This window comes from Gobius niger (assembly GCF_951799975.1).
Source record: "Gobius niger genome assembly, chromosome: 16".
Lineage (NCBI taxonomy): Eukaryota > Metazoa > Chordata > Actinopteri > Gobiiformes > Gobiidae > Gobius > Gobius niger.
Genome location: NC_136867.1, coordinates 14,560,035 through 14,587,565, shown reverse-complemented (window position 1 = coordinate 14,587,565; position 27,531 = coordinate 14,560,035). Strand labels below are relative to the sequence as shown.

The 27,531-nt window shown below is 41.4% G+C and overlaps 1 protein-coding gene across 2 annotated transcripts; it reads right to left on the bottom strand.

Annotated features, from left to right (window-relative positions):
* Positions 1-111: 111 nt before the first annotated feature.
* Positions 112-27,531, bottom strand: rock2a (rho-associated, coiled-coil containing protein kinase 2a). 2 transcript variants are annotated; one of them, XM_079573012.1, is made up of 32 exons: positions 26,660-27,531; positions 15,894-15,975; positions 15,685-15,785; positions 15,236-15,373; positions 14,412-14,672; positions 14,159-14,303; positions 13,947-14,085; positions 13,777-13,868; positions 12,525-12,684; positions 12,337-12,391; positions 11,936-12,024; positions 11,805-11,853; positions 11,590-11,725; positions 11,415-11,506; positions 10,383-10,629; positions 10,035-10,141; positions 9,781-9,940; positions 9,542-9,702; positions 8,306-8,490; positions 7,916-7,985; positions 7,655-7,758; positions 6,117-6,303; positions 4,993-5,086; positions 4,803-4,897; positions 4,530-4,721; positions 3,997-4,165; positions 3,837-3,910; positions 3,667-3,755; positions 2,995-3,073; positions 2,566-2,824; positions 2,267-2,480; positions 112-1,304 (listed from the first exon to the last, which is right to left on the bottom strand). In XM_079573012.1, exons 1-32 carry the CDS (start codon positions 26,756-26,758, stop codon positions 1,301-1,303), a joined length of 4,128 nt encoding a protein of 1,375 aa, XP_079429138.1. In that variant the 5' UTR covers positions 26,759-27,531; the 3' UTR covers positions 112-1,300. The 2 variants fall into 2 exon arrangements, with proteins under 2 accessions (XP_079429138.1, XP_079429139.1); XM_079573013.1 differs by lacking the exon at positions 112-1,304 and adding an exon at positions 1,446-2,050.

Sequence of the window (27,531 nt, the reverse complement as noted above, 5' to 3'; positions counted from 1 at the left end):
GGGAAAAATGTTCCACCTATAGTATGGTGTGACATTACATGAATTATTTCTTTGATTATACGGAAAAATTCTGCAATGATCTGACGAACAAGAATCCACACGCAGGAGGCACATCCATGTCTTTATTGTTAAGTGGTTACTTTTATAGAGCAGTTTGATAGCAAACATGCAATCTGGTTGTCGAGCCCTTGAGTACAACGTGGACAAGGCTGTATAAATAAAATAATGTGCACTGTATGGCATGTAAAATATATACTGTGTATATTTTGATGTATAAAACATGCTTCTGGTTAAAGGAAAGCACTTATTTCACACACGACACACTCACACACTTCACATGCTATTTTAGCCACATACAGTGCCCAATCGAAACATCTGGATACATTTAATACAAAAATATAATGACAAACACTTTAGAAAACTAAGTGGAATAGTGCTGCGTTTGTGTTGAAAACCGATTGCATACCTTCTGTTCCCGTTTCTCTTTGAAAAAGACACTCATGTCAATGTGGGAAATGCCTCATGACCACATTTCAGATCAGGGACCGCCCACGCATTACTTCACTTGAGTGAGTGAAAAGGTAAACACAAACAAGTTCACTCATGATAGTACGTGATCAAGAATGCTTCAGTCAAGTACATATAATGCCTATGTGATCTCCGGTCAAGCCAGAAGTACATTCAAATTTATACCCTTATAACTGATGGCAAGATTGTACATCTCATGAAAACTAGTGCATTTGAAGCACAGTCTGAAATCTTGGCAAGAGAATCTGGTGGGAATGTGACTGGAACTTTCCTTGATGTTTTTAATGCAAGTACCTTAGAAATTTCTGATCAATGTGGGCACACATCTAAATTGCACAACCAAAAGTATAACCATTTAAGGAAATCTGGAATTGTAGGCAACTTATTGCTGAGATCAACTTTAGTGTTTACTGTTCCCCTTCAGAATCTGCACAAATACAAGAACGTCTTTTTCATTTGGCCTTAATAATCCTCAGTGAAGATGAGTCCATGTCTCAATCAGTCCAACAGTGCCTTGTAGTGAGTGACGCCGAGGTAAGCACTCCGTGCCAAATGCTGTATGGTTGTTAAAAGCGTTTTTGGTCGGATGAGGAAGCTAAACCGCAGCAGATGCAGTGTAGAGCAGCTTACAGAGAAGCCCCTAGGTGAGTTGAAAAATTTCCATCCAGGATGAAGTAGAACAAGCTGATTTGAGTTTAGTTTTGCTTTGTTGCTCTTATGAAGAAGGAAATGCATCTCGCCATCCTGAAGAAGCCCACACTCCAACGCATCGTTAACTGAAAGAAAAAATACAGGCGTGTGATCACTAAACAGTCGATAACGCTACCCACAACAAATATTACACAACACTATCATCAATACACAAAGCCTGATGTTATAATAACGATTGCTTTCATTTGTAACGCCGCTGTGCTCTTATTTTCTAAAATGCAATAAACACCAACCCATCTCATGCATTGGAACCTAGTGTTCAACCAGTCTGACCCACACCCTGTGCAAACAGAATAAAATAGCCTTTTTAAACATACAAATGCGAAGGACGCAATAGGTCAGGGGTCATCGTTTGTACCACTGTCCATCCTCAGACTGTTGCCGCTTCATTCTGATGCCATTAGTCCTGCGAGGGCTGTGGCTAGAGGATTCATAGGGGCATGAAGCAGGACTACATACAGTAACATAGTAGTAGTTTGTAATTCAGAGCTTTCACATTCCTTAGATTCTCGGTGCATGCCATGATGAAGTACGTAAAGTAATGCCCTGCTTGGAAAAAAGTAATCGGTGTAATTGTTTGCACATTCTGGAATTAAGTTGCTGAAATTGTGATTTTAAAGTATTTTGTAGTTCTTTGTAGAAACCTCCAAGTCGAGCCTCAAAGAAACACAGGTCCACAGCACGGCACAGCACACAATGCACAAACTGTTACCAGCGGAATCATCAGAAATGAATTGAAGAACAATCATCATCAATATCATCCAGAGCCCAGTACCAGTCAGAGAGGCTCGAGTCTTCTGGAGACAGCTCTCTGAAATGGGAAGTGTGCTTTGATGGCCATAAAAAAATCGTACAACCCTTTTGTTAAATACTTTGGATGTTGTCTTGTGTATGTACATTCCAACTCTAAGACAAGTGTCTCCATTATGAAACTGCTCACTCCGTAATCGAAATCACAATACAACGTGGCCAAATGAACTTTTTTAGATGATTAGAACAATAACGACAACAATATTTGTGGCGCTACCTGCTCTTGCTGGTGGGGAGCTGTCTGCTGGGCCTCCTCATGGACTGACTGGCCTGGACCTTCATGGTGGACCGGGGCGAGGAGCGTGCAAACTGCTCTCCCGCCGCGGCCTTCTTTGGGATCTTCTTGACGAGCCGACTAACCCACTTCTGCTGATCCTCCTGGGACACCGCAAGCAGCAGCAGGTTCTTGGCCGTGGACACATCGTAATTCACTGAAATATACATACACAAAATGAGTGTAAAAATATGCTATGTCCAAAACTAATTCTCAAATCTTTCAAACGTCAGTTGCATCACCTTTACAGGGCGCCACAATGTCCTCCTTCTTGTCCATGTGGTCCTTGTGGCACTTGATGTGGCAGCGGCGGCACTCGAGCGCGGGCGGCGGCTTGAACATGTTCCACAGCGGTTTGGTGCAGGCTTCACAGTTGGTGGGGAAGTGGTACAGTGTGGGCAGGAACTCATGGCCTTTGTGGCAGATGTAGCTGGACTTCTCCCCCATGGGCATCTGCTCCTCACTCTCCTTTTTGCTCTCCCCCTCATTGGCATAAAGGATCTGCGGAGTAGAGGCCATAACTCGGGCTGTCATAATTTCCCACATTTAGTTTCATTTTATCCTCGTTTTGACACAATATGATGAAAAAAAAAAAAAACAATGGAATTTACTGTGCTGAAATTGTTTACAAAAATATCACACTATCCACAAGATGAGTTGGTGATACTGACCTGAAATATCCGCGGGATTTCTTTGGCATCAGCTCTATACACGTCTGTTTGAGTGACCGGCCTTACATGGAAAAGTTTACTAAAATGGAGACAAGACAAAATATGCAGTTATCCATATAAAACATATACCGTGTTTTCCGGACTATAAGTCACACTTTTTTTCACAGTTTGGCTTGGGGTGCGACTTATACTCAGGTGCGATTTATATATCAAAATATATATCATATATATATATAATATCACATGTTTGTTATTTTCACAGTGACAGCCGCTAGAGGAGCTCTGGGCTTGTGTACCAGTATCTGCTACTCCTGTACCAATGAAGATTCCAAAAACAGTAATCGAGCAGAAAGAAAGTGCAGCGTGAGCGAGAAACTTGTGAGCGACTGGAGAAAAGCGGAGGTTACTCTAACTGCAATGAAGAAAACAAAAGCTAAAAGCCAGATGGCCACAGCTAGAGGAATGAGTTCACAAATGGATGGTTGAACAACGTGATACCGGGAGAGGCTTGTCAACGGTGCAGTTACGCCTCCATGCCCAGGTAGTTGCCAAGGCTGGTGCGACTTATACTCCAGAGTGACTTGTTTTTTTCTTCTTCCTTATGCATTTTTTGGCTGGTGCGACTTATACTCCGGAGCAACTTAGTCTAATTCTTATTGTTTTGCTACTTACTCTATATCCAGAACCATGTAGGGAATGGACTGCTCTCTGTCCAATTCACTGTTGTAGAATAGTATCTTCTTGCTGCTCACGACAACATACTGCAAATAAAGGTAGAAAATGCATAAATATCCATGTAGTTATGCTATAGTACACAATAGTGATTGATAACTGATGTTGACCTTCTTCTCCCATCCAAACTTCTTGGTGTTGTTTCTTACAGGAAGAGACAGCCAACCTTCAAGCCTGCTTTCGGCTTTGGGAAGAGACAGGACACATTTAGTACAAGGAGCTAAAGCAATAAGTCCGATGAGCCCACTTCCATGACAGAGCGTTGCGTACCTGCGTATGCGTCATCCGTGTCAAACTCGGGCCCGCTGCTGATACTGGTGGAGTCCATTGACTGGACGCTGAGTGACTGCAGGAGGTTCCTCAGCTGCTCAATATCGCTGTCTTTGCTGTCCAGGGCCATCTGCAGCTCAATGCGGTTCTGACTCTCATCTGCGTATTGCTAAGAGTAGGAAACAACATTTTTTTTTTAATGACTATGATTGTGATAGTATAGCAGGGGTTCCCAAATGCGGCCCTCGGGCTTCTTGCCAAATCGGCACACATCACCGGAGATGGTCCTTGTGGTTTCAATTACCGGTATTCTCCACAATTCTAACCTCAACAACTAACATTTTATTGTGAGACCAAGTTGGCTTTAAGGTCGAAGGTTTAATTAACACTGTGTACTCTTTATTTTTGAATAACTAAATTTGTTATATTTATTGTTCACAAAATTTAACTGGATATTTTCATGGTATTGCATTGTTAGATGAAGTTTTCGTTAAATATTGAAACAGTAACAGCATCAGTGACATGATACTGACCGCCTGCATCTCGTTGATCTCGCGCTGGTATTTGATGATGGTGCTGTTGAGCTTTTCCTTCTCTGACCTCAGCTCCAGCTGTAACTTCCTGTTCTCCTTCTCCTTTCGCCGCATGTCTGTGTCGTTACCGCGGCGACTGCCTCCTCCGCGCACCTCCTTCCTGTTCATGATCTCTGCCAGCTTATTGACAGCCTGGACACATACCAGAACAGTGGTACAGTCGTTGTTTGGCGAATGACTGAAAACTTTTAAGTGACACGGTGAGGAAGCTACCTGAGTTTTCAGAGTCCTTTCACACTGCAGCTGCTTTTCAAATGCTTGTTTCATCTGACTGATCTGCTGCTCCCAATCCTTCGACTTCTCAGCTTCTATAGAAAAGAGAGGGGGGAAAAAATGTGAATAAATGTCATTCAGATAACTATATTTGGTCTTGGATGAAATATGAGATTCAATTTTAGATTACCCTCAAGCATATCCTTCAATTTGTTGTTCAGCTCCTCCTTTTCATTGGCCAGATTGGCCACATCACTGGTGAGAGTGCGATTGGCTTCCTCCAGCTGCGAAGAGCGAAATAAGATCAGTTTCTGTGTATTCAGTGAGAGCTCTGTATTCATGGGACTGACGCGCAAGTCCCATTCCCCGCAGCAGTTCATATATTCTGGGATTTCTCGGAGCTCCAGAGTTATGCAACAAAGATCGGGTCAATGAATATTGTTTGATCAGTTAATTCATATTCATGGTGAAAATGCAAGGCCGAGTATTCGTTTAAGGATTGGTCGTATAGGCATAGCAGGATTTCAGACTATCAGTCGGCTGTATGCGGGCTAGTCCAGATACACCCCTACACAAAAATAAATGTATACTATACCACATATGTTAGTACTCTCCCAAAGGTTCAGTTTTACCCAAATCTTAAAGCTTCTCAATTGGAGCTTGCAGCCTATAGGCCAGTTTAATGCTTCATTTAAAAGCTAAGGCCTACAAAACTGATGTAAACGGCTCTTTTTCCTTGTGTTGTCGTCACTGTTTTCACATTCCTCTTTTTTTAATCGCTCTTTTGTGGCTTTCCTATTGCGTTTTTGTCCATTTTTTTTTTTACTTTTTGTGCTCTTTTGTCGCCTTTTTATTACGTTTTTGTCACCTTTTTACCATGTTTGATTGATTGATTTTTCTCACTTTCATCGCTTTTTTTGTCACGTTTTAACTTTTTTTTGCGTTTTCTCGCCAAACTGAAGAAATAGTGCTCTGTTCAGGTGGGGTTTAAGAGGTAAACAAACCAGCGTTGAAATATCTCAGCCGAGAAATTTCCTATTGAGTAATATTTCACCACTTCACACTTGTATTTGCACAACTTGGCTTAAATAATCAAAGCAATGCGCCGGGATAGCCGAGTCCTAGCTCCCACAATCAACAGAATGCGTCTACCAGCATTCATTCTACTTTGGGCCCAAATGAAAACAAAATAGTAGTATAGAGTGAAATACTTGATTATTCTAGTTTTTATTAAGACTTTGTAGGTTGTACAAAACGAAATGGCAGTGTATTGAATCTTAAATACCCCGGCCCCCCTGAACCTCTCCCACTGACCGAGCTGATGGTGATGTCCTTCTCGTTCAGCTCCTGCCGGTGTCGGGCCATCATCTCCTTCAGCTCCAGCTCCTTCATGATCTTCTCCTTCTCCAGGTCCGAGTACTGTTCCTCAGCGATGGACCGTGCCAACTGCTCCGAGTCGGCCTTGGTCAGGGTGATCTCCAGCTGTGCCGCCAAAGAGTCCCTGAAACGCAGGCAATTGTTATATTTGCCTGCCAAACTACATGCTTTTTCAAAGATTTTTCAAAGACATGGTTCTTCTTTCGAACCGAAAGGAGGAGCATCTGGCTGACCAGGCAACTGTTGCCCTGTGGGACCTCATAGCACTACTGTTATCAAGTATCAAGGGGAACATTTAATGCTCTAACATAACATTTTGCTCTCTCTACAGACAAATGGGGCATTAGATAACAGGGTCACAGGGTACAAACACAAAAGGCAGCAGCCTCATAACGTAACATAATGTATGTTACAAATAGAGATTTTCATCATTAAACAGTTAATCCAGTGTTTCCCAACCAGGGGTACGGGGGTTTGAGAGTCTTGTTCAGAACACATTGTTATATTTTTTACTAAAAATCTGAGCTTTAGTCCAAATAATTGGCAGTGATTTTGACATAAGGGGTACTTGAAGTATGAAAGAAACGTCCAAGGAGTATGCGAGACAAAAAAACAAACAGGAGAACCACCCGGTTAATCAACCATCGCCATCATGGGCTTAACGTGGTAACAGGACACACAAACCGAATATTTGTATTTTGGCAAATAAAACCACTTTGGGGTCACGATTATCTTGGCCAAAATAATTGCGATTAACGATATTATCACGATATTTGATTATGGTTTCAAAAACACTGAAACTGCAGAAATGATGGGGATTGGGCAATTAATAAATATTCCTCTTCATTGTCTGCTGTAAATGTCACATTGAGTGAGACATAAAGTAAGTATTTAAAGGCAAACTGTGTAACATGTTGGGCTATACTGTTGCCATCCATACAAAACATGCAGCAAGAGGTGAATCTCAGCATGTCATAAGACAAGAGGAGCCTGGTTTTGTGTACTGATAACACTGTGGCTGGATATAGATAAGAGTAACTCTGACTAAAATTGTCACAACACCAGCACTGGTTGTCTGATGGATTTAGCAATTATCTTCTAGCACGATAATAAAAAAATGTGGCGAACGATAAATTGCCGCATTTTTTAATCACAATTAATGATATTATTGTTTATTGTCCCATCGCTAATTGTGATCAGATTTCTTATACCGGAAAATAAAGTATAATTGTTGGAAACCTCTGTACGTGTAATAATGCTGTGGACTGAAACATAATTATGATTCTATGTAATTGTTTAGGAGCTTAGACATTCTTTGTCCAATAAAAGTCAGTGAAAAGTTGATAAGTTGGAGACAAAATGCGACCCTGTGTGACGTAGTTGGCATACACCGACAATGAGTCACACAAAAGCAAAGAGGCATATGATTAAACATTTTTCATTAGGGAATTTCTCAAATTAAAACAGCCTCTCACCGCTCCTCCTGCAGCTCCTGCAGAGACTGTTGTACTTCTTTATAAAGTTTATTCTTCTCCTCACACTCCTCCTTCAGCTCACGCACCTGGGTCTTGTACAGCGTCTGAAAACAGCAGTTTAAAGAAGAGGTTGAAGATGTCACTTAAGTATCATAACATAATCCATTCTGAGAAAAGTGAATAAATATGATGAATATTTAAAAACATAACAGTGCATTGCAGCCTACACACTGTGAGTCATGTTTCAACAAGCAGACTTACAGAGAAATACTGTTCAGCTTCTAACTGGTCTTGCAGTTCCTTCATTTGTCCATCTGTGTCCTGCCTTTCTCTGTGGAGGAAAATGGTGTTAAATGAAGAAAAAAAAAAAAGTATGCACAAAGAAGAATAAACACACTTCTGGCAACAGTGAGTGACTGACACTTAACGGCTTTTAGTTTTGGTCGTGGTAATTAAGGAAATATCCAGCAGAACTCACTACATGACTTGTACTTAAGTAACTGATTTTACTATTACATGGCATTCATTATTATTCATTACTATTCATTACTATTCATTAGTATTACAACAATTAGATAATAAGAGGTCTGAGAAGTTTCTGAACCCACTGTATAGCAAGTGTGTTTTAATCTCATTATGCTCAGTTCTCACTTGCGCAGCTCCTGGTTCTGCTTCTCCAGGCTGCGCTTCATGTCCAGCAGGTGGTTCATCTCTTGTTTCAGCTGTTTCTCCGAGGTTCTCAGGGAGTTGAGCTGCTGGTTTTGTGCCTTCAGATCGTTCTGGGTCAGACTGCGTTTCTGGGTCTCCTGCTCAATTTTTAAGGTCAGATTCTTCACCTAAAAGGTATTAATAAAGTATAAAAAGAAGAGAGAAAAAAAAGTGTTACCAGAAGGGAGGGTACAGAATGTCAAGGGTAGTATGTGGGGACTGTACTTCAGCTGCCCAATCCCAAAACTCACCAAATGCCCTCGCTTTTCAAATGAATAAACCATTATTCGCTTGCTAGGTTCTACTTAACATTTTATCTAGGTACAGAAGGGCAGCTATTGTACGACCGGACAGAGACAGCATGGCACCTAAAAGTGTAATAACATCATTATAATGGCCGTTACCTGGAATATGATTTATTTCACAGGTAATTTGACTAATCCAGGCTAGGGCTGAGTATTGCTAAACAATATTATTCTGCTATCGAAAAAAAAAAGGTTTAGGTACAACTGGTATAGAAAAAATAAAAGTATCAAAAGCAGATGCCAAAAAGAAATATGAAATCTTTATAGTCAAGTTTTGATGCCGTTGTTCATCAAAATGTAAAAGAAAAAAAAAAAAAGGAAAATTTGAGGAAACATAAACAATCAAAAAAATTGGGGAAAAAATACATAAATTGAGAAACATTTTAAAATCTTGGGAAATTAAAAAAAACAAAAAAAAACGTAGAAAATGTTTTTTCTGCTCTTGCAATTAAAGGATGTTTCTTGGTTCTTTCACCGCACGCAAATGGTACAAATGCAGAAGACATTAAATTGAAGGAAAAGGAATAAATTAATAAATTAATTGTTCAGATATCTGCATCAAGTACCGGTATCGAAAACGACTTAACAGTGCCTATCCTTAATCCAGGCACCAGAGAGCCCCGAGATAAAACCTATGTTACATTCTGTGTAGTGAACAGTCATTATTGATTACTATATTGATCCGATTAGTTGTTGCAGCAGTGTTTCTAGTCCTCCCTAAGGTGTTGGGAGCAGGCTGTTTATTTGTTTATCAACCTGTTAATCCCTTTGAGGCAACTGTTGTTATGGTGTTTTGAACTTAAGAAAAAAGAAAAAGAAAAAATGAACTGAATATATATCTGGCATCTTCACGCTGTTTACATAACACGCCCACCTCCTCAGTGAGATTATCCTTGTGTCTCCGCAGCTCGTCCAGTTTCTGCAGCGCTTGTTTGTAGTCACAGTCCATCATGCTGCTGTGTTTCTCCAGCTCCAGGATACGGTTTTCCAGGCGCATTTTAGCCGAGCGCTCCTCCGCAAACTTCTGCTCTAATTCTGAAAAGCACAACAAAAAAAACAATCAACACACACACAGCTTTTACGCTTTTTCACTTGGAAATATGAAGTCCATACCCTTCATTGACTCCGACTTGGCTCCTTCAATAGTAACTTTAATCTTGCTCTTGTCTGCCAGCATGGCCCTGGTGGCTTTATGTGCCGTCTCCTCCTGTTCGAGCCCCTGCTGCAGAACCTTCAGCTTGTATGTCAAATCAATCTCCTTATTGCTTTTTTCCTGCAACAAACATTTTAACATAAGCACATTGTCCCTGCAGAAACCCTACTATAAACACAAACATTTACTTATTACTAATTATGCGCCTGTTTACCTTCTCAAGTTCATTAAATTTCTCCTGGAGTTGCCTCTTCTCCGTCTCCAGTTTAGACATGGCTTGTCTCTGTTGGCGGGCCTCCTCCTCTAAGCTGGAAATGCGTGCTGTAAACACATGAGCACAAACAAAACAAATGATCGTCTTCCCGGTAAAAAACTATTAGGGGCGTGCAAAAAGTCATTTATAACGGCTCACACAGTCGGCTACTACTAATTAAATGACCAACTACATGTTTATAATGTTCTAGCTCAATACATATTTGTCCAAGAGCTGATGCGTAACATAGTAGCAGGATGCCTATAAAATACTGTCTAAACGTCTGTGTCCTGTGTTACTCTGGCTCACCCATCAGGTCGGAGATGGTCTCTGAGCCCTGGCTGTGCTCCCTCCTCTCGGCCTCCAGAGCGGCCTGCAGACTGATGCTCTCTTTCTCCAGCCCGAGTTTGCTGCGCTCCAGGATGCAGCATTTGTCCTGAAGTTCCCGGACGTTGGCCTCCAGCTGCTGCAGCTGTTTGCTGTTGTCCACTTGAGTTTTACGAAGCCGCGTTGCTGCCTCGGACTCGGCGCGCAGCACGGCATTCGCTTCGTCGAGCTGCAGAAATACACACGTTTTAACCTCTTAATCCCCCACCTGAACCGAGCACATTTTCTCCAGTTTGGCTTTACCCAAATCTGGACGACAATAAGGACGAAAATGCAAAAAAACAAACGACAAAAATGTGATGAAAACACAACAAGAAATGCAGAAAAAAAAAAAGAAAAAAAAAGTGACTACAACGTAGGGCTGGGCGATAAAAAGTCATATCCCGATATATTTTGGTTGAATACCGATATACGATATATATCCCGATATTTTTTTCCACAAAGTGAGAGCTGTGAAATGAAATGTAAAGTCAAAGCCAAGTACAAGTAGTTTTATTGAAAACTCTGATGAATGAAATGTAAACATAACCCCTGTATAACAAAGCGAAGGTGCATATTCAAAAAAATCATCTTAAAATAAAATAGGGCAGCATTTATATATTAAGAGATAACAAAATAAAATGCTCAGTTTATGAATAAGATAAACTTTTTTTTTTTTTTTTTTTAAATCAGTTTGAGATTTTCTTTTTGTTAACTCAATAGCTTATTTGAATTTGAAATATCCCTATATATGCGATATGGTCTAATTCCATATCTCATTAAAAAATATATCGATATATATCTTAAATATCGATATATCGCCCAGCCCTACTACAACGTGAGGAAAAAGATCCATTTAGATGAGTTTTGGAGGTCTTAACTTTCAAATGACACTGGCCGATAGGCTGTGACCTCATGGATTTGGGTAAAGCTGAACATGAACTAATCTTTTGAAGAAAAAAAAAAGACACAGACCTGTCTTTGTAGATGTATGTTCTTCTCGTTGGAATTGTGCGTATTCTGGTTGCGTTTCTTCATGTCCTCCAGCTGGTCCCTGAGACTGTTGACTGCAAACAGAGAGCATGGCGAAACCGATGTGGTGAATAATCGAATGACACTGAATATCGTTAGCACAAAGCACAGTGTTCACCTTCATTTTCCAGGCAGCGTTTCCGGTCCGCCTCGTTCTCGGCCTTACGGTGGCTCTCCAGGGTCTTGTGCTGCAGCAGGGCCTTCTCCCTCTCCAGCTGCCTCAGACTCGACTCCAGGTTTTTCCTCGTACTGACCTAAAATCGCAATTAGTTACTTGTTCATTTGAATCAGACAAACTCATTCACAAGCATCTGATGAAAATACTCGACTTACCTCTTCTTCAAGATCTTTCGAGATTTTGTCAAAGCGGCTACTGGCAGATCTGTAATGGAAAAATGTATATAAACACCGCTGTCATTTGAGTTGTATGGTGTTTGAGGACAAATCAAAAAGGTATCCGTTACCTGTACTTGTGCTCAATGTCCTCTTTGGCTTGCTTCTCGTTGTTTAGTTGTACTTCTATTTGGAGGAGCTTCTTTTGTAAGGCTGCGGACTAAAGAACCGACACAGCACTCATTAAGAAACAAAAAGTATGCAGGTAAAACTATTCACCAAGGCATATACGGGTGAAGCCTTGCATTAGCTTGCACAGAAGTCTCTTACAGATTATCTTAAAGTCAAATCGCTTAGCACTGAAAGCTGCTTACTGAGTTCTTTGTGCCATTAAATTCTCTCAAAGCAGCTATAAATCACGGGATCAGCGATAAATCCTCTTTTGTGTCATTTTTGTGAAAATCTTAAGAGTCGCTAAATAGGCCTGGGACATATGTAGCTAATATTACTGCAAAAGTTAAAAAATACCCACCTCTCCTTTTGAATTCTCTTGCGTTACAGAGGTATTATTGGAAGCATTCAATAACCTGCAGGGAAAAAAACACAACACAGAGGCACAGAGACGAGATTACAGCTGGCAAAACATGCTTTGAATATTTCCCCAGTGCATTTTTTTATGTGGGAAAAGTCATAAATATTCTGAGATAAAAGAGGACTTACTGATCCTCTTTGAAGTAGGTGAAGCCGACGAAAGGCAACTGGTTCCCGACAAAAGCTTTCGGGGTGGGGAACGTTTCAACGTCGCCTTTGTCCTCCTCGATCTCGTCAAAGTTACTGGTGTCGATGTCACTGCTCAACTCGGGGACCACGGGAGCAACGGCTGTTCATGAAAGAAAGACAGAATAAGACTTTATTAACTGCAATTTCAAGGTCTGCTGAAGAGGGCCGGGTACCGTTAAATGATATCTGTATGGAAGAGAGAAAAAAAGAGTCTGAAAAGAAATGTAAAATCTTGAGTTTTGATGTGAAACACGGTGAAACACTACTTAAATATTTAAAAAAAGGGAAAAATTGGGAAAAAGTGGAAGAAGGAGAAGAGGAGAGGAAAATTGTTAAAGCAGTAATAAGTGATTCATGCCCCTAGAGGCCATAAGCACCACTGCAGGTGTCGTAGCATGTTACATTTTTTTATTCATTAATTGTCCGTGAGAGTAAATACTACACTGACAGAAAAGACAAATGGAGAGAGGGATATTGTACATCCAATTACACAATTAAGATTTTTTTTTTTCACTCAAACTTGGCTAACAGGCTTTGCCCGTTAGCCTGCGAGCTTCTTCGTGATTCCATTAGTGTGTATTGGTATTTGTTTTCTGGCCAGAGACACTAGGGGGAGATGAAAGACCCCCCAATCATCTCATTAACACTAATATTACCCCCAGAGGCCTAATAAAGGATTTATTAAGGTAAACAGGTTACTTAGTACTGCTTTAAATATGGGGTGAAAAATAAGTAAAACTTGGAAAGTGTTTTTCTGCCCTTTTGTAGTTAAATGAAGTTTCTTGGTGACACAAAGGAAAATGAATAAATTAACATTATCGTTCTGTTTTCTGGCTCTAGATGACAAATGTTTTAGTATAAGTATCAAAAAAGGTATTGTGCGAGGTATCAGTATTGATAACCAAGTATCGTTAAAGTCCCTGTATTAAAAAAATTAACAGTACCAAGCCCTACTGCTGAATAATACTACTTCTTTGACTTGAAACACTGTAACAGGGCTGCACATTGTCACAAAATAGCTTTACAGGTAAATTTGGGAGAAGCGAAAACTGAATTATAAACAATCTGCTTTTTTTTGTTTGACAAGGATATCACGCAAACCAAATAATTTGCCGTTTGTGTTGCTAAATATGAAAACAATTGGCAAACTGCAACCAATCAAAGTGTGATTTTGCAGCCCTGTGATACAAACCTTCTCGAATGGTGTCAAAGGTCCAAATATCATTCCTGAAAAAAGGGTGACGCTTGATTTCTCCGACGCCATTTCTACCCAATCGCATATCCCTGAAACCAAAGGAAATTCATACACAAAACCAAAGAACAAAGCAATCAATCTGTCTATAACCTATGTCACTCGTATACCTGTCAGTCAGGAAGGCACAGATGATATTTTTGGCATCATTGGAGATTTCCACATCATCCGGGAAGTTGAGGGAATTTTTATGGTCCATGATCTTACTGTAGGTTCCCACCAGAGAGTCAGCGTAAAACGGCGTGTCCCCTAAAACCCAAAAGGTTGTGCGCGACGTCGTGAGTAGCAAGAAGATGTTACATGAATATTTTAAACTACTGACCGACAAGCATTTCATATATGAAGACCCCGACCGACCACCAGTCACACTCTCTTCCATAAAAACCGTCTCCTCCTTGGGATTTTAACACCTCGGGAGAGATGTAGTCAGGCGTCCCAACGGCTGTGTCACAGTGCACCATCCCGGTCTGAAAGAAGGACCACTCGGTTACGTTAAGGTTGTCTATGTTGAAATTATTGCCTGCATATTTCTGACAGTAAAACCAGACAGGAACAGGACAAGGATTGCTACTTACAGAGTCCATTTTCATACAAGTGCCAAAGTCGGCGAGTTTGAGGTGTCCGTGTCGGTCTAGCAGCATGTTGTCAGGTTTCACGTCTCGGTGGATGAAGCCCATGGAGTGAATGGCGTCCAGAGCCATCACCACCTCAGCTGTGTAGAACCGGGCCCATTTCTCCGGTACGTCGTATGTGCTGGTGAGGTTAACCAAGTCTCCTCCGGGCATGTATTCCATCACCATGTAGAGATAGTGCTCATCTTGGAAAGCGCAGCACAACTAAGCACAGAACAAAAGAGTAAAAAGACCACAGACACTTTGGGAACAGAGGGAGGTGCATAATGTAAACTGCATTGTAAAAGATCATTCATCACGGTTAAGTATAAGTGGCTTTCAGTTATTTTCAATACAAGTACTTAAATATTTAGCTTATGGTAAGAGTCTTGAATAACACTTCTGTATTAATAACATAATCAATAACAACACACATTTCATAAAAAAAAACGTGTCCTTGTTTCCTGTATTAGAATGTTAAAATCTTCTTTTTTATCATAAAACTTTTTACACAGCCAATATATACGTCACCTTTCTTTACTTAGATCAAATCTAAGTAAATCGGTGAAAAGTTCAGAGCTGATCCCTCCATTAAAAAAATGCAGCATTGGAAAATAGTGGCCAGTGTTTATGGAGCTGGACTTATCTCAGTATCATTTACAAAAACTACACCGGAAACATTTTCATCATTCCTTTCATAATTTGATTTCCATATGATAAACATTTGCAGTATTACTTTAGGAGAATAGGATACTGTATTTAAAATAAAGAGCATGCTAATGCATTACCTGTACAACCCAAGGGCTGTTGGCAAATGCCATGATGTCCCTTTCCTCCCAGAAAAAGGCAGAATCTGAACGTTTGATCATTTCAAATTTGCTGAGCAGCTTCATTGCGTAAACCTTCTGAGATGCTTTGTGTCTAACCTGTGAAAATAATGTGTTAAGTAAATGACTCAGAATGTTAAAACAGAACGTAGTTTGATACTGAAGCACACAGGCATAAGCGTGACTATTGTAGACCATACCATTGCATTCAAATATGGTTCAACAAGTAATCAACCTTTGGCCTGATTTGCATGTCCTGAGTCCTGACCCCTGAGAGAACAAACGATTGGCTGATGCTTCACAGGGGTGGCCTGGTCGGAGATATGAACCTAAGTCTGTCCCATCATCATAAAGCTTTCACTCAGTGTTTGTCCAACCAGATCAGAGACAGTTAGTAAATTACTACTCACCAGTTGGACTTCGCCAAACGCCCCTCGCCCAATGACTTTTACTCTGTCAAAATCCTCAGACTTCATCTGCAGGTCCCGTGTCTGTCCTATGGTCCTTTCGTCTGCATCACAGAGAGGGGCAGAATAACATAAAACGCGATAGAGCCAGTGATTATGTAATGGCTGTAGTTTTCAATACAGTTGTGTTCCTTTGTCAATACAATACTCACATCTGTTTAGGAAGGTGTCTATGTTTTTGTTTTTGCGGAGTGCAGGGTAGTCCAAGTCTAAGACCAGAGCATTCATGGAGTCCTATAATAAAAGAAGACAAAAAGAAAGTAGACTGAATTAATCTGGAAAGCGGCTGATCAAATTAAAGCTAAAAAATAAACTGCTGTTCATTTAACCCCAGTGTGGAATCATTTATTTAAGTCGTGTTTGGTTTGGCCGAAAACCCAGGTACTGTATGGCGTCTGATTGTGTTATTAACAAATCAAACGACAAAGACGTTATTTTAAATTGTAAAACTAACGACCATGTGTGCTTCGCAGTGGCAATAAAACATGACAAGTGAAGTGAGCAGCCAAAAGAACAGTTTGTTTCCCATTTGTTTTCATTAGCATTCATCTGCTCTCTTCAGTCGCCCCGAGATGCGTGGCTTTGCTCAAGACTCCCTTTGGCATTTGTATTGCTGCTTTATTTATTCTAAATTATTGAGAGCTGCATTATCACAGCTCTAAAACAACAGTTTGTTCTTCACATCTGATAAAACCGCGGCACAGAGGAAATGTGTCATCAGTGTGGCACCCACCGCTGTGTGAAGAACAATGGGACAAAAAAATGCTCTTAGCCAATTTACCAGCCGTTTTCATATTCAGTGCTTTTGATTACAAATACTGAATGTTGATAAATCTGAAAAAAAAGAAAAAGTAGTGGATTTCTGAAGAACTTGATGCGTCAAAAGTAAACAAGGGTGACTCATCCAGCCTCTGCTGTAACTAGAGGATACGAGTCAGCAAGTTGTGACTAAAAATATAGCTTTTTATAGAAACTGAATGCAAAGAAACTTCAGAAATAGAGGAAGTCATCCATCTTTATTTGTCGGTGATGTGTTCCTCGACACTGGATGAGCATGGTACTCATCTTTCCAAAATGAAGTGGTCTGTTGAGGAAAGGTTGTCTGTGTTTTGTCCCCCTCGCTGGCCCTGCTCTGTTCTCACGTATCTCTTGGCCTTTTCTCTGCGCTATCTTGTCCAGTCTCTCTGTCGTCCTCCGCTTGGCTGCCGTCAGCACACTCGGTTTCATCATCCCATTAAAGGACTGACCTCACACAAAACTGCTATTTAAGGGAAAAAAAATACACACTCCGGGGGGTGGAGAGGCTGCCAGGCGTGTGCGCGAGGATATCCCAGGGTGCACGGCAATACAGGAAGCGATCCACCCCACCCCTGGGCTGCCTGATAATTTCACTGTGTCATGGAGCTCGGCCCTGTGAGCGAGACATTTCCTCTAAAGCAGCATTCTGCGGCTCTGCCACTCTGCACTGCCGACGTGCAGCCAAGAAACACAGTCAGCAGTGACAGGTGACCCTCGATCAATTCCCCACCATCCTGAGAAGAGCCATGGAGTTTTCTGCTAGATTTAAACACATATTCTGGGCCAATCACTGTATTGCTGCGACGACTTGTGAGCAATGTTATTGTTAGACAAAAAACAATGCTGTCCTAGAGGAGAAATTAAACAAACGCATGAATCTGGATGTTGTCGCTTTACATTACATTATGATAATTTAACTACTATTTTAATATAGATGGCTTTTTAGTCATTTGTTAATAATTTGCCACACATCTGGGTATTATCAGAGCGGGCGACTGCATGTTGCTTAGTAGTACTGAAACTTTGGCGGATGTTTTTGCCCGACGACACTCTGCGATGGAGGGATAAGCGTTACCAGAGATAGTAAGGTAAGAAAATGACTTCCTGGTTACGGAAAGCCATGAGAGTAGCTCGAAGGGAAACAAGAGGAGTATGTTTTTGATGAAGGAACATTGTAACATGCTTTAAAGCTCTAAAAAGAAGATTGCACACTGTATTTTCCATACTTTTAGTCGCACCAGCCAAAAAATGCAAATGAAGAAGAAAAAAACATGTAAGTCGCACAAGCCGTGGGAACTACTAGGACATGGAGGCATAACTGCACCGTTGACAAGCCTCTCCCGGCAGCACGTTGTTCAGGCACCCACTTGCAAACTCTGGCCATCTAGCTTTTAGCCTGCGATTAGCTTTTTTTGTTTTCTTCATTGCAGAAAGAGTAACCTCACAAGTTTCTCGCTCACTTCAAACTTTACCGTTTTTTTTTACATTTTCAGTGGTACAGTAAGTAAGTGCTTTATTTGTACAACCGTTCAGGAGTAGCAGATACTGATACACAAGCCTAGAGTGCCCTCTCACGGCTGTCAGTCTGAAAATCAATTGAGAGATATATTGAGATATAAGTCGCACCTCATTATAAGTCGCACCCCCAGCCAAACTATGGAGAGAAAAAAAGTGCGACTTATAGTCTGGAAAGAAGTGCTTGTCATTTGCAACACCAACATCTTTTTCCATGGTCTTTAAAAAGTGCATAAATATACCGTACTATTTCTATTACACCTTATTCCTAACTTTTGTGAAATAACAATAAAAGCACATGAAAGTTAAATTGGTAGTTGTAGTTTAAACTAGTTTCTAACATCCCGATGCTTCACAGGGAAACGTTTCTAAGCACGTTGCTCATCTTTCACACAGTTCACAATAATAACAAACGCTTTGTGCATTATTATCTCTAATGATCTACTTTAACAGGTGCTCAAGGACAAAACAAATTGAATCTCATTACTAGAAAAACATCAGGCCCCTCTCAGTTATTCCACTCTCCACAGCGGCCTCCACTGTCCTGAACAACATAGTGCCACTCGGATCACTAAACAAAGGAGGTCGCTCGCTGCCATAACATCAACATTTACATGGCTCGACTGATTTGGAAGAACATGTAAGCAAACCATAAAGCCCGAGCGTTGTAATTAGGCCCGTTGGAGTAAACTTACAAGGCTGTCTGCTTATTCAGTTGTGAAAACACGTCTTTTGTCTCTGGGCGCACGGAGGCATGATGGGATTGGACTCAGCTGGGACAAGGGCTCGGGTCAGGTGCGTCCGGTTTTAGGTTTAATACTCAGCATTCGAGGGCTGAACAATGCCCTGCGCCGCAACCCGAGAGATCCAGTGTCATTTAACAGTTGGTCTGGCAGTCTGCAGCTGAAGAGACCAGGATTCAAACCACAAACCTTCTGGTTACATGACAAAAAAGTGTGAGCATTTAGACAAAACACTTTCCATTGATATCCCATTCTACTTCAGCGGTTCAACGCAACTCTAGACTGACACAGCCATATAGAGACAGATATCCTCACATAAAAATATCTCCTACTTTGGACATGATGAAGTGCCGACGGCCGACAGTTGCCACGAGGAATAGTCAGTAAACATATTGGTTTGGCTCGACACACGCGTCTACCAAACACTTCTATCTCAAATCTGGGCTGCGTTAGAACGTTTCGTTTTATTCTTAGATTTTTACATTCCGCGTGTAATGAGATGAATGACATGTGGACTTTGCGGAGTACGTATAAATAAATAAATCCTGGTTGTCGTGGCGATGGGGAAAAGCAGTAACAGTGGTTTTGCACAGTCGAGTTGCAGGAGAAAATTATTTATATGGGGGATGAGTGAGTGGTAAAAATATTCTTTACGATGGCCAAAAATTAGGGGGATCGTATTTTTTTGTTTTCATTTAGCCATATTTGTAGAAATAAAGGGCCAACTGTTTGCATTAAGGATGAATGATTTTGGCAGTACCAAATGATGGAAGACTGGAATATTAGCTGCTAAATTCACAAATCTTGAGGCATTAGATATTGCATGTTTGAAGATGTTAACCTATGGCAACTGGATTTTGTTATAATAATGCATTAATAATAATGAAGAAATCTTAATAATAATAATAAAAGAACAAACGCATATTAATTATGTATCTTAAAATTGCCATTTTTGCAGGATGAGTTTGTCAGCAGTAGGCTGTGAGTAGTAGGGCTACACGTTGCTGCAACTTGCTATTATCAAATCACAAAGACTTATAAGAAATTACGAAACCCTTTGCCAATAAAATATCATGTCTCAATGGGGTCAAATTCTTCTCAAAGGCTGCTAATTGTGTCGTTTAAAATGTATCTATCTCAGTCTTTCGTTTATGCTCCTGAACATGTTAAACATGTGCACTGTGAACTGAATCTTGATTTTACATAAGTCGCAAATTAAATTCTTGTCAGAAACCTTGTGCAGCCCTTGTTCCGTTTATTACAATAGAGTCGTACAAGAACTGGCAGCCGCGGCTTCAATTGACTTCCATTAGTGAGCGTAAAAATGCCAACGGGACTCTGGAGGATGTGTCTCCACAGCTCACTCTAATTGGGCATTTATAAATATTAAGTGGCATGTGTCTGGGGACGTGTTAAGTGTGATGGACAGGGACGAATACTCTTGTATCTCTCACAAAGCAGGAACAAAGACATACTATATATAAATGTTTAAAGTAAAGTCAAATTGATCTGTAGGAATTACAGCAGGAACGTCTGCACCAACAGGAGTCCAGGCCAAGGTAGTTTGATGTAATAAATAATGAATTAAGAAGATTAATTTCAATTATGTCAACGTCATGAGAGAACTGCTGCTCATCCAATGGGGTTTAACGGTACATATAAAGTATTGAACCGTTTTGGTTCAGCACGTTCAGTTCGGTTCACTTTCGGTACAATTTTGGTCTATTTATTTAGCAGTGCAAGTTTAAATGCAGCGAAACCAATGTTTCACACGTTTCACACAGATGCTATTGCGTGACGGACCTCTTCCTTGGCATATCATGGTGTATTATTCATCAGAGCAATCTTTTGAGTGGTGGCAGTGATTATACCAATTGATTTTTTTAACTATCCTATAAGTGTTTAAACTCTTCAAAATGCGAGCGCGCAGATGGAGGTTTGGACTTACCGGAGCTACGATCGCTAAATCTCTGCCAGGACAAACTACTCACAAACAACTTATTTTGACAGTAAAACTTTATCACTTCGCCAGTGATGCACAGACCTGTCGTCGGCACGGATCCACCAGATAAACTCCTTCCTCCATGTGCTGTTGTTATTGTGCACTGTCCCTAACACCGCTCTGTCTAATGATTCACGGTTTGTTCTGTTGTATGAATCTCTGTGCAAAAGTGGGATTTTATACTCATTACTAAAGTTTGAAAGATGAATAAGTTGATTTCAAAGAATAATCTTAAAATATGGATGAATGTCCAGATATTGTTGTGTAATTATTTTTATATAAATGGGTCTTTTTTAAATGTTCCAATACTCTGTATGTTTTTAAGCAATTAGATTTTATTTTCAGTGGCACTGAACCGAACCATTGAAGTATGTGGCTTACAAAACTGATTTACAATTTGCTTATTGCAACTGTTAAAATTGAAAAGTAAAATGTTCAAAAGCGACTGTGCACCCCATTATAGGCTGAGGCTCATATATTTAGAAAAGCTTCACTTATAATCATGCTTTGGGGTTATGGGATCAATGTCTCTTAATATCTGTATCTTCAATATACTGTTGAATATTTTCTGCAGCTTCATATCGCACTTTTAAATTTGTTATTTTGACATGCCAAACATCTACTAGATAGGACTTGAGCATTTATCTCTGCCATATAATCCTGCCAGCGGGTTAGGACTGGTTACTAAGCAACTGCTGGAAAAACAAAGACACAAGAGGACAGCAGAGGACTGCAGCAGCACCAGGTTTTAAACCCTTCTATTCACTTCAGGTTTTTTACCCGTCCTGCCACTGACAGTACAGAGATGGTGCTCTCCTCCAAGACCTGCCTCCATTCTTTATCACCCAATAAAAGGCCACGTGGACCCATCAGCCAGGAATGCTTCATTGTTAACCTGAACGGGGCTAAACACCAAACTATTTAAAAACTCCCCCTGCCCCGTTTGTAGATATTTTCCGAAAACCCGCTTCCTGCCTTTCGGACTCATCTTGTCGTCACAGTGGAACAGAAAACAAGCAGAGCAGAGCGGGGCTTTAAAAGGATTGCACTGCGCCCGTGTGTTTTGATTGAATTCCAGTCGTTTTAAAAATAGTTGTCAGGATAAGGGTGGGCTGGGCAGAGCGGAGGACCTCTGCCAGGATGGGCCCATAAACTCGAGTGAGACACAAGAGCAAGTTCCCTGCTGAGCTCACACAAAGCAAAGCCGATCAGTGGCACAACATATCCTGGTCGGCTGAGACAAAAAAAAAATGGAAATTCGGACCGATTTAGACAAATAGTTTTTCTTTTGGTTTTAATACTATGTAAATTGTGTTGTCTCAATCAACAATGTTTCAATTTAGCATAATTCATGTTGCATTACTTGGACCTTTTAGCAAACACAAAGAACCAGACTAGATCCTGGGTGTTGAATTTGTAAGATTTGGAGCTCTATGACTGAAAAGAGGAACTTTACAAATGTATTGAGTTTTTGTTCAAGTTTGTTTAGGTAAAACAACGTTGATGTTGGGGGAACTATAACAAAATGTACACAGACACAGCACTACTTTTTGACAGATTTCTGTCCCATGATCCTGTGGCCTATGGACTGCTGGCACCAGTGCTGTATTATGATTAAGCAGCAGAGGAATGTGCCAGGAAAGAAGCAAAGGAGGACGCTATGTACACAAGGAATGAAACCCTACACCACAGTTGTAAAAGTATCAAAAAAGAGAAATGTTGAGGGACTGAAGATTAAGAGCGTCTAAAAATAGAAACTTTACCTTTTTGGTAAACTCATTTGGGTAATAGTGCAAGCTTCAATATTATGCCCAGGCTTTTTAAGAGCAGATGGGCCTTTGGTACTTCTTGAAGTGAGGTATATGCAAAATATGAAAAAATATCATTCAGCCCTGATTAATGCATATAAAAACAGCACAAACACAACAGGAACTGTGCCATCTGCTGCCAACAGTGGGGAGAGTAATGCTGTGTAAATAAGGCTCGAAACATTCACTGCTAATAACAACCAACTTTGCTGTTAGCAGCAGAAGCATCATAGTGAATGCAATTTCAGCTGAAATGATCAGAACGTGAGCAGCGGGTTGAGATGGAATAACTATATGATGGAGCCTCCTGTGCACGCCCACAACATCCTTTCCAACTAAAAGTACAAGAAAACTTTCAGGTAATGAAAGCAAAGATCATGTAAGGGCCAACAGTGCGCGGGGTTCAATGGAGTGGATGAAGTTTATAATACTTATCTATATTCAGTATCTACAGCGATGCACTGTGTTGTGTTCATTCATATCCTTCTAATATGCAGCATATTATCCCGGTGCTTATGTCTAGACAAGTAGATCCATCAGATTAAGGTAAATTCTCATGGTGTATAACTCGCACCGGACACAAGCAAAATATACCGTTTTGTTTTTTCCACTAAAAAGGACAGTGTTATTTACAAGGCTGCACAATTAATCATCCAACCCAACTCACAACTTGGGACAGTTGCAGACAGTCCAAAACAATAAAATATCAGAAAAAGTGCAACTTGGCATTTTGCAAATAACACAATATCTCGCCTCCACTGGGTTTTATTACAGGACGTATGAAACCTGTAAAGTCAGTGGTTTAGAATCCGCAAACAAGTTCTTCATCTCATTCTTGTAAAAGCCACAGAAATGTATGTGATATTTAGAACATCCTTGTACTTGGTACAGTAACATGTTGCCGTCTCTTGCAAATGAGAATTGGTTCTCAATCGGCTTTGCCTTGTTAAATATATGTCAAATAAATAAAAGAAGTTTAGTTTATACAGTATTTCAGTCTTAATTAGAGTTACGGATGTAGGGCTGTGCAATGAATTAATTCAAGTGTGATGATCAAAACTATGGCCAATCTCATTATCAACGTGGTGCTTTATATCTGACATCGACATGAACGTTATTAGTAAAAGCAATAGGTATACTAAACTGAAAAATACAACTGGCATTCCATCATGATAAGAGGGAGAAAAAAAGAAGAAGAGACTTTTAGTGTGTGTAGCGTGGGGGGGGGGGGGGTAATTGGGGGTCATATCACCTGGATGTGTTTACTACAATACATTCACAGTGAATAGAATCTTGATTTTTTTTCTTTTTTTTAATTCAAAATCTACACATAACTTATGAAACTCAGAAAAGTTGTGACTATCAAATTTAGAGGGAGGCCTGTGTGCAGCACTCTCAGTCAAACTGTTTAGAAAATGACTGCTGTCACAGATGATGAGCTCAGAGGGGAGTGTGAAAAATGCAAAGTGGCAGGGAAAATATTTGAACCACTTCTACTCGTTTTTAAGCTCCACAAAACTCAACCGTTAAGTCCAAGTTTTATAAACATGGCAACTTTGATGAACTAAATGTATAACTGGCTGTAACGTGGGGCTGTCTTCTTCAGTGTGTCGGGAGTACAGCTACAGTAGAGCTCTGAAAGTGCCCACAGAGCAGCCAGAGTCTCACTGAAGAGGTGTGGAGCAGGAGACTGGCTTGTTCCGTGAAAAAAATTGGCTGAGGCCACCGTCCCCAGTGCCTTATAAGGCAGTGTTTCTATTCCACTAGCACACTCCGGCTGGGACTGCTGCAGCTCGCCTCAGAGCAACTCAAATGTACTCCAGAGACGAGGCACAAAAAGCCAACTATCAGAGAGAGAGATGGAGACACACAGGGCTATCCCACCTCCTTTTGCAGAAACTCTGGAAGGAAGAAGTTCCTGCCTGGGTGGGGGTGGGCGCAGTAAGATAAGGCCCAAAACATGAAGGGAAAAGAGAGGCTGAAGATGCTGCAGTAGATTTATGAAGACAAGGCAATGGCGGTTTGGGGGACGGAGCCGGGGGTGTAAATTAGAGCGGAGAAGGGAGTGCACCAGAAATACTAATGTGTGTCGAACTGTAAAGCTGAAGATCAGGAGCTGCGCAGGTACAGCCCAAAGACATGATCTGGAAATCATCTCAACCACTAAGCCCTCATGCTTCTCATATCGTCCACACTTAAGTGCCGTGCATAAAGTTATCAGAGTGCACAGTGCTGCAGCTCAAATACCTGAAGTGTGTAGAACTAGCCAAAGAGGAGGGGCTGTGTGCTGAGCCAGGCACACAGATAAGAAAGTAAAAAGTAAAAGGAGAGAGAGCTTCCCAGTCAGGAACTTTGAGCCTGAACTAAAGCCGTTTACACAGCAGGGTCATTTCCTATAGGACAGCTGAACAGCAATGTCTGCTTCATACAATCAAGTGCCCACATTTATTTATTGGAGACTCATGGCCGAGTGCTGTGTGCACTCAGAGGTCTTTGTGTACCAAGCTAAAGTCCAGTCTCTGTCAGCACAGGAGCTGCCAAACAACAATCAGTAGCTTAGACCTCAGGTCACTCTACTGTCAATGCTGATAAAGGCAATAATGTCTTTCACTGTCAATCTGTAGCACTGGGTCTATCAAAGAATCATTCAAGTGCCCTGATGGCTCTGAGGAAATTCTTAAAGGACTAAGCATAGTGCAGCATTACTCAAGTCAGAACAGCCTCTGTAAAAGAAGGTCATTAAGTGCACATTGATTTATCTCTGTCAGCTTCTGTGTCCTCCCTAAAACTCAGAAAAGTTAACTTCTATTTAAGAAGCAAGATATAACAACATGTCCACCTTCTGTTCACTGTTGCCATGGCAAACAGGAGACAACGTCAGCCATAGTCGGTCCATAGATTATTATAGCAGTAAAAATTACTTTTATTATCCATCTGTAACATGGACCTTCCTTATCTGTTTCCGTGTACATCACTTTATGGCATTACCCGTCACCTAGCAGCAACTTCAAGCTCTCACGGACATGAACAGTGAAGCTAAAAAAGGAAAACTGCAGCCTGCTCTCTCCTACGCAAGCTTCCCACTCAACTTTTGTCTGAAACACTCAACACCTCGGTCTGTTCAGCTCTGTCCAGGCAGCACACGGCACCTGCGTTCAAAAAAAAAAAGGGCTGTGTCCAGTTTCTAGGAGAAGATAAGAAAAGGGGTTTAAGCACAGTCCCAGGGGGAGCAGTGCATATGCAGGCTGCCCCGAGCAAGATGAGGCCAATGAAAAGGGGTGAGGACCAGGCTGTGGTGCTTTTAACCCATAGGACACACAGTTTGTTCGTCCACTTTGGTCACTTTGGATGGGAATATGATTAGGAAGGCGAGTTCTATTCATGCTGATGCAGATACACGTATGATTTTAACAGTTAACATGTTTGGTTTAACAATAATTACAAATTGCAGTGTTTTGTCTCAAATTAACATGCAATGATGCTGAAAGAGCATTAGATCGAAACTATAGGAACGTGTGTATTCCCTGTGTGCCCGAGCATGGTGCTTAGTGGCAGTGGGTCAATGGGTAAGTATGGAAATCCAGTCAGTGTGGGACGACCCTGGTTTGCTGGGCCCAAAAAAAAAAAAGAGTCATAAGAGAAAATTAGCTATAGACTTTGCCCACTGACTAATCCTAATCTGTAGACATGCTCCACGGACCCCCAAAGTGCACTGTCTGCACTATGTCTTAACTATTAATCAGGTCTGTGTGCACTATAACCATGTGCTGCTTGTTTTGACTGAGTTTCCATGAACATAAAAGGAATAAGGTTTTGGATTAAGATGGTCCACTGGCTAAACTGAGACGTAGTGCAGTAGCAGTGTGTGGGGAAGAGTTAATAGCGGTGCTAACAGCTCGCTGCAGGTAACATTTGGGGGAATGATAGGCGAACGAGGCCATAAATACCAGCGGGCTAACCTACCTGCCTGCGCGCATACGTGTCTAGCGTTTCACTGAACACACAAACACATGGCTTCATTAATAAGCAATGCGCTCTCCCACTAGACTTACCAGCAAACTTTCCAGGTTTATAGCAGACCTGGGATCGCGTATCATGTCCTCCAGCTTCTTCAGCCGGGTCTCCATCCTCCTTTCGGCGCCCACGGACATGTCCACGGCGGTCCGACAGCGCGTTCAGAGAGAGCTGGGGTCGAAATCCGGTGTTTTCCTTCTGTTTACATGGGACTCTTCTTTTGGGGGTCTGGCTGATGGCCCCCGGGCCTAACGCGGCAGCCCTGGCTCCCACAGCCCACCCAACTCGGCTCCAACAGGAACAGCTAGTGTGTGCACAATGAGGAGAAAATATTCCCCCAAAAACAGCCAGACAAGACAGATCCCGCTCCTCGAGGACTTGCCAGCGAACCGCGCTCGGGTTTGGGAGAGTTAGTGCGACAACATTACAAAGTTCGGTATCACCTCTTGCTGAGTGAAACATTCATGTTTTTTTCAAACTCGGCGATAAAGTTTGAATTGGAGACCGTCCAGCGGCGGCGGCGGCAGCAACAGGCAGCAGCAGCAGCAGGGCGTTTTCTGCGCCCCCCTCTCCTCCCCTTCCCCTCGCTTTTTTTGGGCCACTTGGTCGGTTCAAAACTGAAGTATCCGCTCCGCTTTACCCCATTCGAGGCCGATTCCGTTTGAGTCCTCAGAGCAGCCGCAGGTCACTCCGAAGACCAGCAATGTCCGATCTCCCGCGCTCAATTTTCAATAAGTAAACACGTTCTTCCTGGACTCCCTCGTGCATTGTCGCGTTGGTCCTCTTCGCCTCGCCGTAGTTGTGTAAAAAGTTGTTTCACTCCAGCAGAAAAAGTCCATGAGTCGGGATTTTTAGTAATAAAGTCGACTCGCACATCTACGCTACACGCCAGGACATACTGGAGTGTGGT

What these genes read in the sequence shown, in the direction of transcription:
- rock2a (XM_079573013.1), bottom strand. Translation starts at nt 26,758, where the DNA reads ATGTCCGTGGGCGCCGAAAGGAGGATGGAGACCCGGCTGAAGAAGCTG. An exon ending in CTTGTATGAAAATGGACTCT is followed by an intron (nt 14,304 to 14,411) that starts GTAAGTAGCAAT and finishes TCCTTCTTTCAG; the next exon opens with ACCGGGATGGTGCACTGTGA. An exon ending in AATTTAATGAACTTGAGAAG is followed by an intron (nt 9,941 to 10,034) that starts GTAAACAGGCGC and finishes TGTTTGTTGCAG; the next exon opens with GAAAAAAGCAATAAGGAGAT.